Source organism: Ornithodoros turicata, chromosome 4 (genome assembly GCF_037126465.1).
Source record: "Ornithodoros turicata isolate Travis chromosome 4, ASM3712646v1, whole genome shotgun sequence".
Classification (NCBI taxonomy): Eukaryota; Metazoa; Arthropoda; class Arachnida; order Ixodida; family Argasidae; genus Ornithodoros; species Ornithodoros turicata.
This window is the reverse complement of record NC_088204.1, coordinates 42411970-42425755: the sequence shown is the minus strand read 5'-3', so window position 1 is coordinate 42425755 and position 13786 is coordinate 42411970. Positions and strand designations below refer to the sequence as shown.

General features: G+C 47.9%; 1 protein-coding gene across 3 annotated transcripts in view; it reads right to left on the bottom strand.

Moving 5' to 3' along the window:
- The window catches only part of LOC135391463 (phospholipid-transporting ATPase ABCA3-like), a 288004-nt gene that overhangs the window by 158393 nt on the left and 115825 nt on the right, over positions 1-13786 (bottom strand). For 2 of the 3 annotated variants that reach the window (XM_064621719.1, XM_064621721.1), the window contains 2 exons: positions 9484-9724; positions 9040-9228 (listed from right to left, as the gene is read on the bottom strand). In XM_064621719.1, the coding sequence (XP_064477789.1) occupies positions 9040-9228; positions 9484-9724 (430 nt within the window). The remainder of the gene's footprint in view (positions 1-9039; positions 9229-9483; positions 9725-13786) is intronic. The other variant, XM_064621720.1, reaches the window with a different exon arrangement.

Below are 13786 nucleotides of genomic sequence, written 5' to 3'. Positions count from 1 at the left end.
CTTCGTCACTGGTGGCTCCACTTAGCTCGCGCTGTCGATGCCTATTTCTTGATTCAAACGTACTCAAAAAAATACTCAAAAAGGAGTAAAAGTTACCCGTAAAAAGTAACTCATTTACAGTTACAAGTACCTAGCTGCATAAAAATGTATTCGATATTTTAATCAAGATACACTAAAAGTATCTAGTTACAAGTACAAGTTACTTTTACTCAGTTACGTAACAACCTTATATCCTGAGTAACTTAGAGTAATGCAGCTCTGCTCATTCCGTGTGTGAGACTCATCAGATCATAAATGTTCCAGGCAACAAGAAAAATATTGTTAGGGGTACTGCTGTGACTGGCTACCTCGTTAAGATCACACGAAATTTCGTTTGCTGCACAGATCAGGAAATAAACCAGCTTCATTTACTCAACCTGCAGTATGCAAGAGACCAATGTTCATGAATGTTACTTGTAGTGAGTAGAAGAGGAAGAGGAAGAGGTTGCGAAAGAGAACAATAAAGTTACGTTCCAGTGCTCTAGGGTGGAGGCAAGGGGTCTTCCGTGTGTAACATTACATTACTTGACGTTACTTTCAGTCGGTGTGTGTGTACTCATATTTCACGCTTTTTTATAAAAACGGAAAGTGGTAGACATATAAATTTGGTGCCTATCGATTCCTGAAATATTTCGATGGAAATTAAATGAGAAATTTATTCGCAATGGCTATAGAAGTTATGGGGTGGCGCCACCAGACATCTCAGACAGGACACTGTTATCGCCAAAGGGCGCTGCCGCAGGAAGCAGAGCATTTAAGAGTGCGCCGAAAGCGTTTTGAGGGTGTGGGTGTGGTGAATGTGCTCACGGGACTGGAGCGGAGGGTACTTATCTGTTGCTGTACTACGCGGGGCGCCTGGTCGCGGTGTATCAAGGCAAAATAAACTTCGGTTGTTTGTTGAATTCGCTGAATATCTCTGTCCCTTCGCAGGCTGGGTGGACCTGCGGACGTACGAGGACGTAGTTTCCCCATAACTGGCGCCCATCTTGCTTCTGCTGAACCCGTCTGTCCGGCTGCAGGGAACATGAAGCCAGGGTATGTCTTTTTATTTCTACTAGGACGTTAAAAACAGCTCAGCGCTGTGGTCCTGTGACGGGGCGGCTGGCATGCTTGTGTTGAAGACAACATGGCCAAACAACTACTTTATTTTGAGAGGAAGAGTGGGGAGGTCCATTGCTAGAGGCAATACTCTAACCCATTGCTGGTGGGATGAGGGGAATAAAATAATGAGCCCCTTCGCATTAACGATCGAAGTCCGATGGTGTCCAGAAATGTCAAAAAAGCTTTGAATCCCCCGCGGTTTATTGTTTTTCTTTTCCAAGGTGGCTTCGGGGTTCCTGCTGTGCCGAGGGAGGTCGGGCGACGCCCCGAGTTCTGACACGCGCTCGTCATCTAACCGTGTAAGGGACCGAATAAATTAGCATTTTTTTTTAAATTTTAGTAACCTATAGCTCATTACGTTTACTTTGTTCTGTTCTAAATTGTTAGGTTACGGATACAGAACCTCGTGGGTTGGTTTCGTTCGGTGTATTTCCTGTTTGTTTTCTACACCCGGGTCCTCTGACACCAAGTAGTCCATCACGGCCAGAGAGTTACGAATCACATAGGGATCCTCAAAAGAGACAACAGTCAAGTGCTTCTGAAGGAAACCACTCACAATCTTCTGCCAAGTCCCCTTCTCTGTAAGAATGGTCCTCAAAGGGGCATCGACCTTGTGCGTCTTAACAGCGAAAAACACGCCAAGAAACCCTACCTTGGTTTTTCTGATATTCTTCGTCAACGCTCCGAGCTCAAGGCTGGAGCACAATACTAAGGCTCTTCGCTTAGCATCCTTGAAGACGTTTTGATTCACCTTGACAAAGTTCTTGTCCAAAGCTTCCGACTTCTTAGCTTCAAACACAGCGTCAGGCATAATGACAAATCCCCCTTCTTTATCAGCCAACAACAAGGAGACCCCAGCGTCCTGCACAAACCTCTTGATCACATGCACGTCGATCATCCTCCTCGATGCACAATAACTCCCCTCAAGCGCCTCGATGCCATCCCTCACACAACTGTCCTTGTCTTCCTCCTTCAAACATTGTGTAACCTTCCTTACAAGCGTGAGGGCATCATGCCTGGAAAGGTGGGCCGGGATACAAAACTTCGGACCCAACTCCAGCACACTGCGCACCTTAGGGGGACCTGCACATCACCAATGACAACCACTTGCTGCGGCCGCCGTTCCCTGCGTAAGGATCTGCTGATCATCAGAAGGTCGCGCAACACGCCCTTCCACAATACTTCACCATGGGCATAAGCAAGGTTCAACAAATGGCGGAAGCTTCTGAAGCTATATGTTGACTAGCTCCCACAGTCGCACATGACGTTCGCAGGCATTGGACGTAGAAGCGAACCTGTCGCCACAACTCTGAACGTAGAATCTTGTAAAACCTCCTGAGATGCCCATTCGACGGGGGTACACCACCACAGAATTCTCGAACCTCAGGTAAAACTAACCCCTGCTTGAGGGCGACGGTGACAGACTTCGCACGGCACGTAGTCGCTCCAATCAGAAGAATATAATGTGGAATGTTCTGTGATGAAATGTTGGGGTAACACGTAGAAGAGAAGCCCGACGTACAAGAAAGGAACTGAACAAGCGCAGAAAGTTGGGCTAGTTGGTTAGACAGCATACTGCAGATTTGAATGGTTTGAATTGTTTTGGTGGCAAATCTGCAGTATGCTGTCTCACCAACTAGCCCAACTTTCTGCGCTTGTTCAGTTACTACTCTCAGTTCCGGCTCTCACTAAATACCTCAGGTTTACCTCTCACATGATTTGAACTGGAAAACTCACATTCATAATACAGTCTCTGGCGCCAATAAAGTTCTAGGTTATCTGAAGTGTAACTTCAAGAGGTGTACACCCAAAGTTTAACAACTTTTTATACAAAAAAATTTAAACAAATAGCTTACGAAAGCTTTGTTCGTAGTAAACTTGAATACGCCGCCGCTGTGTGGAGCCCACACCAAGTAACATACATTAATGACCTTGAAGCTGTTCAGAATAGCGCCGTAAGGTTCATAACATCTAATTACTCTAGATTTACTAGGATTACAACCTTGAAACAAGATGTTGCCATTCCCCCTCTTGCTGTTCCTAGAAAAATAGCACGGCTGTCTTTATTCCATAGATTATATTACTCACAGGTTCCTTCCGTCGACATTAATTTGTCAACTCCTCACCGTCGACTAAGTCGAATTCAACATCCTTCCTATATCATCTGCCCTAGAGCTGAGATTCCCTGATAAGCAGCAACGACGATAAGCAGCAACGAGGATAACCGTCGTTGTGAAGTGGAACGGCTTCGGCTTTTTCAGAGCCGTTGAAAAAGAAATCAAACCATCACGGACCTCCCGCCGTAATCTGGACGGGAGGTCCAACGTCTCTATGACACTTCCCACAGGTCAACAGGTCCCCGTCAGCCCCGCCAAACGCCAACGGGTAGGGAGCCCATCCTCTGGTGATCCCAACATTCCACAGATCGTGAATGTTCCCGATAACACCATGGACACCTCGGCACCGCCAGCTCCTCAGCAGACAGATGCGATGAACGATAGCAACCTTGCCACTTCACTTCATGACCCGTTCACCACTGTCACCTACAAGAAGAACCGAGCCGGCGGTATTCCCATACTGTTTCGACCAGCAACTACTGACTACTCCTTCTGGAAGGTGAATCCTAATGCGGTCGCTAGTGAGATACGCCTGCTAACCCAACAACAGGTTATGCACCACCGTTTCCACCGAGATGGTTCTCTCTTCGTCTCCGTACGGTCCGAAGCAGCCGCCCGCAACCTTTTGTCTGCTAAGTGCTTAGCTGGCATTCCGGTGATACCATCCATACCCCAATCGTACGCCAGAAATATGGGCAAGATATATGATGTTCCAAGAGAGTATTCGAACGACGACCTCGTGCTCTATCTTAAAGACGCAGGGGTTTTATCAGCACGGCGACAGGTTCGGCATTCCCTAGCAGAAGATGGCAGTGATGTGTTCACCCCGTTACGGAGCGTTATCCTGACTTTTGAACCTACAATCGTCTTCCTCCCCGAATTGCCCTTGGGTTTCAGACCTTCACAGTCCAAGAGTACATAGAAGGCCCCATACAGTGTTATAACTGCCAACGATTTGGCCATATTGCACGAAATTGCCGAGGTTCTACACGGTGTGGCATCTGCGCCGGACCTCACCGGAGATCAGACTGCAACAATAAACGAGAGCCAAAGTGTGCTAACTGCCAATCCAGCCATCCCGCATCATTTTCTTTATGTCCTGTCAAGACCGCCGCCACCAAGAGGCACCAAGACCGAACCCTACGACTTCCGTCTGACGCTCCTAGGGATGCTAGTGCCACACTCCCGTCTCGTCCAAATGTACAAGAATTTCCTGCACTACCCCCTCGATCTGCACCAGGTAAACGAGGGTCGCTGAACACAGTCGCGGCTACGCCTATCACAAGCGCACCGCCTCCTCGTCCATCGAGACAGATTACAAACACTTACGCCAGTGTGACGGAACCAGCACCCTCATCAGCCCCCCAATATATGCCTCCTCTGGGACTTTTCTCAGCGGTACTCGCTGCCCTTAAGGCCATTGTCTCTGCTTTTCCTGGTGCGTCGCAACTGCCCGAGGTTCAAGCGCTTCTGGCACTGGAGGCATTATCTTCGCATCAGCATGACGGAATTGTATAAAAAAGCCCTGGCCATGCAGTGGAATCCTCGAAGCCTGCGTAACAAGCTCCCAGATTTTAAATTACATCTCCAACAGTACAAGTTCCCTTTCATAGCTATATGCGAACACGGCATGGATTGTACACATCGTGTTAGTGGATACACAATCTATCGCTCTCATGATTCCCCTGAGAGTAGAGCAGCGCTATACGTTCGCAATGACCTCGTTGCTGCACCCATCGGCTCAGTTTGTCATCGCTCTTATGATTACGTCACATGCAGGATCCGCCTTGGCCCCATGCTGTTAACGGTCGTCAGTATCTATATCCGTCCCGCGGTACAGGTCCCGTGGAGTGACCTCGAACGCTTACTTGGTTCTCTGGAAGCCCCGGCGCTTGTGCTAGGGGACTTCAATGCACATCACTCGGCCTGGGGAAGCCGAAGGACAGACAGTAGGGGAAGGAGGTTGTTAGAGGCAATGGAGAATAATAACATGTGCCTGCTGAACAACCGCGAGCCCACTTACATGCGATCCCCACTGTCACTTGATGTATTGGACCTCTCGTGGTCCTCAACCGACATGATTCGCCACTTGTCGTGCGCTACGGACGTCGACACTAGAGGCAGCGATCATTTTCCTCTATATATTTCGCACGACAGACTGCCCCTCTCAGCCACTGCTGGACTGATTTCTTTCACAAACTGGAGACGTTTTCGTGAGGGCCTCAGAACATCTGTGCACACCGGTATGTCCCCAGAGGCTCTCTCTCAAGCAATTACCCGCGGTATTCAGGACGCGGTGGTCACGTCTAAAAGGGTAACAGGCCATATCGGCCATTCCCCCGCTATTAATCACCTTAGAGCATTACGTCGCCGAGCAGAAAGAACGGCTCGTCGGACAGGGCAACTTACGGACATTGTGGAATACCGCCGGATGAAAGCTAAAGTAACACGAGAACTTAAAAACGAGGACAGGAAGCGTTGGCGTAAGTTTTGCCACCACCTTTCACCGTTCGATCCGGCCACGAAGATCTGGCGGACAATCCGTTCTCTGAAGGAGGCGCCCCCTCAAAAGAATCCTCTCGCGGCCTTGGCTCTCGTTCAGCGTGTAGACGAGAACACGCTTGCGACGGACTTCTGTGTGGTACTAACGACTCCGGCGGCTGCCTCGACCACGCCCCTACACCGCAGTTTTGTCCACAGTTTGACGGCTGAACTTCACCACGACTGGCCCCGTCCCCCGGAAGTTATGGACCGCGACTTCACACTAATCGAGCTAAAGGCAGCGTTGAAGCTTGTGAACGCCAGCTCGTCCCCTGGGCCCGATAAAATCACCTATGCCGCCCTCCGAAACCTTGACGAGCGGTCACTCCAAGCTCTCCTTCATGTCTATAACACGTCTTGGCAACAAGGATCTTTACCACATACATGGAAGGAGGCCTTGGTTGTTCCCATCCTGAAACCAGGCAAGCCCCCAAATGCCCTATCCTCCTTTCGCCCGGTGAGCCTGACAAGCTGTATGGGGAAACTGATGGAGAGAATGGTTCTGCATCGCCTCGACTGGTGGCTCGAAAAACGACGTGCGTTCCCTCACGAAATGGCTGGATTTCGTCGCCACCGAAGCTCCATGGATCCAGTTCTCGACCTAGTCTCTACAGTTCAACATGCTCGAGCCCATCGACGGATCGTCCGATCGGTCTTCCTCGACATCAAGCGCGCCTATGATACCGTCTCGCACATTTGTGTGCTGCATGCCTTGCGCTCGTTTGGAGTATCCGGTCGGCTCTTCATCTGGCTCCACGACTTCCTTACGGACCGAACTGTCGCTGTCCGTACGTCCCAAGGCCAAAGCCCTCAGCATCCTGTTCCCCAAGGAGTCCCCCAAGGAAGCATTCTCAGCCCGACACTGTTTAACGTGGTGATGGCCGGCCTACAATCAGTAATTCCTCGCAAAGTGTCGTTCTCCGTGTATGCAGATGACGTCGCCCTTTGGACAGTAGGAAAATCACGCCCGGCTCTCCAGCGCCGCCTGCAGCTCGCTTTAAACAATATCCATACGTACCTGACGCACCTCGGGATGGACCTTTCACCCGAAAAGTGTGTCGAGCTCCCTTTCACGCGTAAAGCTATGGCCAATTTCCCACTTTGGCTTGGCTCAAAGAAGCTAGAACCAGTACGCTTTCACCGCTTCCTTGGCGTGGTAATCGACTCGGACTTGCGCTGGGCTCGGCACATTAAACACCTTGAAACTAAAGTGCAGCGATGGCTCCCCGCAATCCAACATCTTTCTGGCCCAGGATGGGGCTGTGATCAGCGTTCCCTGCTCGCGGTTCACGCGGCATTGGTGAGGGCAACTGTGCTTTACAGCCTTCCTATTCTGCACAGGATATCAACAACTTCATTAAATACGCTTCGGTCCCTGTTTGCTCGAAGCCTTCGTCGATGCCTCGGAGTTCCAAGAATGGCTGAAACACGACAAGTACTGGCTGAAGCTGGTGAGCTCCCGCTCGAAGTTCTCCGTGAACGGGAAACGGCTCGGCACTACCTCCGTTTGCGTGCTCACATTCCCCGCCACCCGCTACTCAGGAAAATTCGATACCGCCCTGGAAGCGACCTCTACCGAGTAGCGCAGAGGACACGCCAGACTCTCACTGGCTTCATAACTAAGGACACTATACCGCCGGAAGCCCCCTGGTCTCTCCCGGTACCGCCCACGTTTGTACGCCTCCCAAACCTTCTGCAAAGAAGAGATCAGGTCCCCCCTCAAGTCCTCCGAGCCCATTTTCATGCTCTGGTAGACGAGAAGTTTTCTACGTTTACGGCAGCATATACTGATGGCGCATCCCGAAACAACAAGTCCGCCTCAGCCTTCGTCATTCCATCCGAAGGCGTCGTGCACGGAAGACGCCTTTCACATCCAACCTCCTCCACAGCTGCGGAACTCTATGCCATCCTTTTCTTTCTACAACACATCGCTGATTTTCCACCCCGGGAATGGGCAGTCTTTACAGACTCCAAATCTGCACTTCAAGCAATTGAAACTTCCGGCATACGAGGCCCATCCGCACCCCTAGTCACCGACGTGTTAATGGCTTACCACACTATCTACGCCGCAGGCCACAGGCTCGTTCTCCAGTGGGTTCCAGCCCATTGTGGTGTCGTGGGGAACGAGCAGGCCGACAGCGCCGCAGAAGCAGCACTCTCGTCTCGGAACCGGACCCGTATTGTTCTGCTCAGAGGAGACCGCCGTTCAATTCTGCGACGTCTAGTGACACCCCTGGCTTCCCGCCAACGGACAACCGACATTCTTCCCCCCTCTATGTTGAACAGAGTTGATCCCATGCTCGCTTTCCGCATGCCACGAAACACATCTCGTCAGGATGCTGCATTAATCCACCGCATGCGCCTCGATGTGGCCTTTACAGCTCAGTGGCGTTACCGCTTGAGACAAATTGATTCTCCCACCTGTTGCCACTGTGGTGCTCTTGAGGATCTGGAGCACATTCTTCTTCATTGCCCTCACTACGAACCTTCCCGAATCACACTCTCCGAGTTTCTTCGTCAGCTGGACTCTGGCCCTTTCTCCCTACCGAAATTGCTTGGTCCCTGGCCCAATCCAGCCCAGCAACGCTCTGCGCTCAAAGCTCTTCTGACATTTCTGGACACCATCGGACTTCGATCGTTATTGTAAAGGGGCTCGTTATTTTATTCCCCCCATTCCACCAAGCACTGGGGTAGAGTATCGCCTGTTGCGATGAAACTCCCCACTCTCCAAGACCGAAAATAAAGTTGTTGTTGTTGCCCTAGAGCTCGTACATTGAGCTTTTCCAAGTCATTCATCCCATTAGCGATTTCCGAGTGGAACACCTTACCCTCATCTCTTGTTTCAATCACCAACACCATTGAGTTTAAAAGAGGACTGTGAGATCTACTCATATGACACACCTCTGTCATATGTCTGTCACGTTCCTGTGTATTTCGTTTACATTGTGTGCCTTTGATACTTTGTGTGTGTGTGTGTGTTATTCGCTTTTGTTGTGCTGTTGTGCGCTGTGATGCTATCATTTCGTCCCCCCTTATGTAATGCCCGTATGGGCCTTTATGGTATAATAAATAAATAAATTAAATATATTTACTGCAGATATTGTGCTGCATGGAGCTCCCGCGTCATTGCACAGGCAATTGTCACCGGAGCATCTGTACCTGTACTGTACTGATCTTATTCGATTGTCATTTCTTTTGTCAATTTTATACTGTTCTCGAAGACTAAACGGCGCATACTCACTATATTTCTCGTACCGTTCGATAACCCTGAAGCACCAGTGCAAGTACATGAATGGTGAAATGGAAGACCACATTTTCACCGCTCCGTTGACAAAGTAGTAACCGTGACCAAACAGATTTTGCAAGCAGACATAAGGTACAACAGTCATAGAAAACCAGTAGACGGCGGACACCACGAAGGACATTTCATCTGAAAATATCAACGCATTTTATGACCTTGCTGAATGACGGAACGATCACGAAAACTATGTGGCCGGTTGGTACATGACTGACTATTGGCGACCTTACACTAAAAGCCAGGGACAGTAAATAAACCAGACAGGACACAGCTAGATATGTCCGTTCTGCTTTGTTCACAGCCCCTGGTTTTTATTGTAAAGTCGCCAACAGTTAGTTTTTGAATGAAACCAGCAATGAAGGAGAGACGTAACAAGAGGAAACTTACGCCTCCAGATGAAAACGGAGAGGAACATTCCATGTAATATGGTAAGGGCTCCGAAGAGTAGTAGGATGAGGAGCATGATAGCAGGATTGGTGTATTGCAGAAATGTTGTTCCCGAACTATTTGGCAACACAAACAACGGCCCGTACATCAGGGATACAGCTGTTATAATCACCAAGCCGGCATCAAGGAAATGGCCCATCCAGTAGACGCCTTCAATTATGCCTGTCCTCCACAGCATTCCCTGAAATTGTTTGTCGGTTTTAGTTGCGTAATACACGTACGACGCCGGGCATTTCAATTTGCCTCGCTGCCAGCAAACATCACTAAGCTCTTCCTAAAATAAATAAATTTTTGCTGTTATTCCGCTCACAGAAAATCAGCCACGCAAGGAATCGGTTCCTTTTTCAGAAAAGCAACCAGGACAAAGTATTCCTTACCATTCCTGCAGTATTATGCCTTCAACATAAGGCTATAAAAAAGCCACGGTTTTGCAATATCTGGTCAGCACTGATCGCTCATTTCCTGCTTTTGTTACCAAGGGCCTGGAGATTTCCACGTATGTTACTCTTAATTCCCAACCACATGATACGTTTTTCCAACGTTTTCTCCAGCGGCCTGTCGCGGCTTCCGGCGAGCGCCAGCCAGAGCGGTGGCGAACAATAGAAAGGTGACACTGCCTCCGAAGTCCGAGCCGAGTGTACAGGGTGTCCAAGCTAAATCCGAACATATTAAAATATATATATATATATATATATATATATAAAAAATGAAAAATAGCCGGAGCTCTTTTCATTTTATACTTCACTGGCTTACAGACAGACAGACAGACGGCTGCTACGTCACGTAGCAGCCGTGAAAGTCTAACTGTTCAATATCGCCCGCTGAGTGACCCCTGGTTTGCCAATTCGGAACGATGCGCAGCTACCCAGGGCCGACGAGCCGCAAACACTGCGAAACACGTGTCCTCTGGTGCTGCCGCATCGTTCCATGAGTATCTGTATATATATATATATATATATATCACCTTTTCCGAGATTAAATCAATTGCAATATAGCATATGCCGAAGGGCACTCCTTAGGAGGCTATTAGCAAACTCCTAAGGCAATGTCTTAGTTAACTTTCAATAATTAACTTTTTAATTATAAAAGCTATGAAGTTGTCCCAATGAGAACATCTGATCTCTTTGTTCACCTGATACCGGAGCCGTTACCTGTGACGTTGAAATAAATGGGAGACAGAAGACGAAAGTAAAGTAGGGGAAGTAACAAAGAAGGGTTTATTAAAACTGAAAAATTAGAAAAGTTAGGGAGGATGTCTACGTTACGGCGGAAGCTCCGCCTTCTTCGGGACGAAATAGCTAAATGTGGCCACGAGGCTGATAAGGGGTTTGGGAATGACGTCCTGATCGGTTGGGGGAAATTTCCCCCACCTGGAGGTTGTCAATTGGGAAAATTCCAGAATGCTTTTGTGTCAGGTCCAGGAGTGGGGTCATCGTCCTTCTGGGTCAGTGGGGATTTTGATCCGGCTCAAACAAGAAAAGGCAACAGGGTCTTATCTAGGTAGTTAAACTTCTTATTGTTGACAGCCTGCCAGGGTTCTCGTTAATGGCCGATCGGCATTCGTAAATTAGGTAGGATTCACGTTGTTCCCGGAAGCGGTCGGAGAAGTTCGACTGGAGAATAAAAACTGAGACTTTGTTGATTGAATGTTCTGGTTGTTTGAAATGGCGTGAGACTGGAAGATTAGGTTTCTTGGTAAGATCCGATCGGTGATTGTTGAATCTAATTCGGAAATAAGTTTTTGTCTGATCCACGTATTGGGCCCGGAATGTGTTGCATTAGATTACATAGATAACGCTGCATGAGTTACAGTCTACGTCTGCGTTGATCTTGACGGTAAATTTGGAATTCATACTTTCGACTGTTTGTGCGGTCTGCGTTAACTTACAAATCTGGCATCTCCTGCCAGTGCATGGATGACAGGTCGCCGGAGAGTTAGTGGGTTCGCCTACTTTAGAGCGAACCAAGCTATCTTGTAAGTTACGTGTACGTCTGTAAGCGACACGTGGTGGATCAGGAAATATGTTGTTCGTGCGTTCTCACTGGAGAAGGATACTGTGGTGGCGGCTAAGTATGCTGTTAATGTTTGGGATATTTCCTACGAATGTTACAGTTAAGTTCACAGCATTGCTTTCTGCTGGAAGATGAAAGATGAGCAGGCAACTTGAGCAACTTGAGGCTTTGTATGTGATTGTCCTTTCTGTGTTGTTCCAGCCTCAGAACATCAGTTCTCTCATAATGCTTTCTGATTTGTTTTGTCTTTTCTCGAGTAAGCTTAGACGTGTCGTGTCGTCCCTCCTCTGTCCTTTTCTCGGGTTCCAAATTTTTTCACCATGTACCAGCTGGCCTGCACCCTTGCCCTTTTGCCATTAGACGGTTTGCCTTGCGAGCTCTGTTGAGAGCATCTTGAACTAGATCGGGTGGATACTGACGACCGACAAAGGTTTGTAGGAAGCTGTTTTAAATTTCTGTCCAGATCGTAGTCATTCGAGCAGATTTTCCTATACCGAAGAGCTTGACTGAGCCAGTTTCGTGTGGCGAGGATGACAACTACAGAATGACAAGTACTGCTGAGAGTCTGTGGGTTTACGGAACAGATCAGATGTTAAAACTCCATTGGTTAGCTTAATTTGAACACCAAGAAAGCTAACAGTGACGGGAGAATAGGTGTGAGTGAAGTTAATAGAAGTGTGGAACTCATTGAAAAGCTCAAAGGCATTTTTAAAACTCCGACAATTAAGCGACAAATGTATACGTTACAATTCCCACCGTACCGCACTGCAAGTCTATAGCGATTATAACAAAATTCCTAAAGGACTCGCAATTAAGCACCAGCCAACCTTCCCTCTGAACAACACCGTTCAAAAGAAGTGGAATGAAACCTCTAACAACGCCTTTACTGCATTACTAGAAGTTCTGATAGCCCACTGCGAGGAAACAACTGCAGAAATATCTCAGCAAGCTAAAACTATCCGGGATACTGTCACCCTTACGGACGCGCATGAGTCAGAATTGGCACTGTTCACTAGGAACTTTGAAGAAACGGTGAATAACACCAAATGTAAAAAAAATGACAAGGGACCAGATAGATCCTGACCTTATGTCTAAATATAACGCGAATCTCGCAGGCAGAAGTTGCATAATCACTCCTTCGTTAGATTCCCAAGGTGAAGGCGAACACTGTAACAATCAAAATCCTAACGCTCACGACACCAACATCACCTCAAGATGTTGTTAATTTGTCGTCCCACCCCCTCGGCGATTCTGCACTATCACTTCTTAGCCGTGGGCTTTCATTCTGCCCAAATAATAACAAGGTAGACGAATACCAACTCCACCTCGATTTAGATAATTTTGCAAGACGTATGCGCCTCAAAGAGTATTCTCATGATAAGCCTGATACAACACCCAAACCTTTCAAATACCGTGTGCATTTACGCCAGAGCCCAATCGCGAGAAAGCTCTCGATATATATACAAAGGCAGTTCAAAGAGTTATAATTACATCATACAATTCCTCTTCCCGCAAAACAAAACCAAATTTGATCCAAGCCGAGCAAAGTAGTCTGTCGCATCTTAAAGAATCGAAAAACCTAAAGGGCAGATAAAGGATGTCAGGATGTCAGGATGGGCAGATAAAGGATAATTGTCGTAATGAATATGCAGGATTATATCGATGAGGGACTGCGACAATTTGATTGTGCCACGTTTTACAAAACTTCAGATGCTGATCCCACGGAACAGATTCTTTCAGATATCACAAAACATCTAAAGGCATTAAAGGCCGCAAAGAAGATAGATTCGGCGTTATATGAATACCTCCTTCCCCGTAACTCAAAGCCAGGTAAATTCTACATGCTCTCAAAGATTCCTAAACCGGGGCACCCCGGGCGTTCAATCGTCTCCTGCAATGGGGCAGCCACTGAAAAACTCTGTAGCTTCGTAGATAATCTTCTTAAGGACATACCCCCGCGACTACCATCGTACATCAAGGACACTCATCGGTTCCTGCAAATACTAAATCAAAGTCAGCCACCCCCATCTAGTCTCCTAGTTGCGTTAGATGTTTCTTCCCTATATACCAATATTCCCCACGATGATGGCATAGCTGCAGCCGAGGCAGGCTGCAGCTCTGATTCTTCTTGTGATCCATCTGTCGTATCAACTCTATTAAAACTTATCCTAAAGAACAACAACTTTGAATTTAACGATGGACACTATTTACAAGTCAATGGCACCGCTAT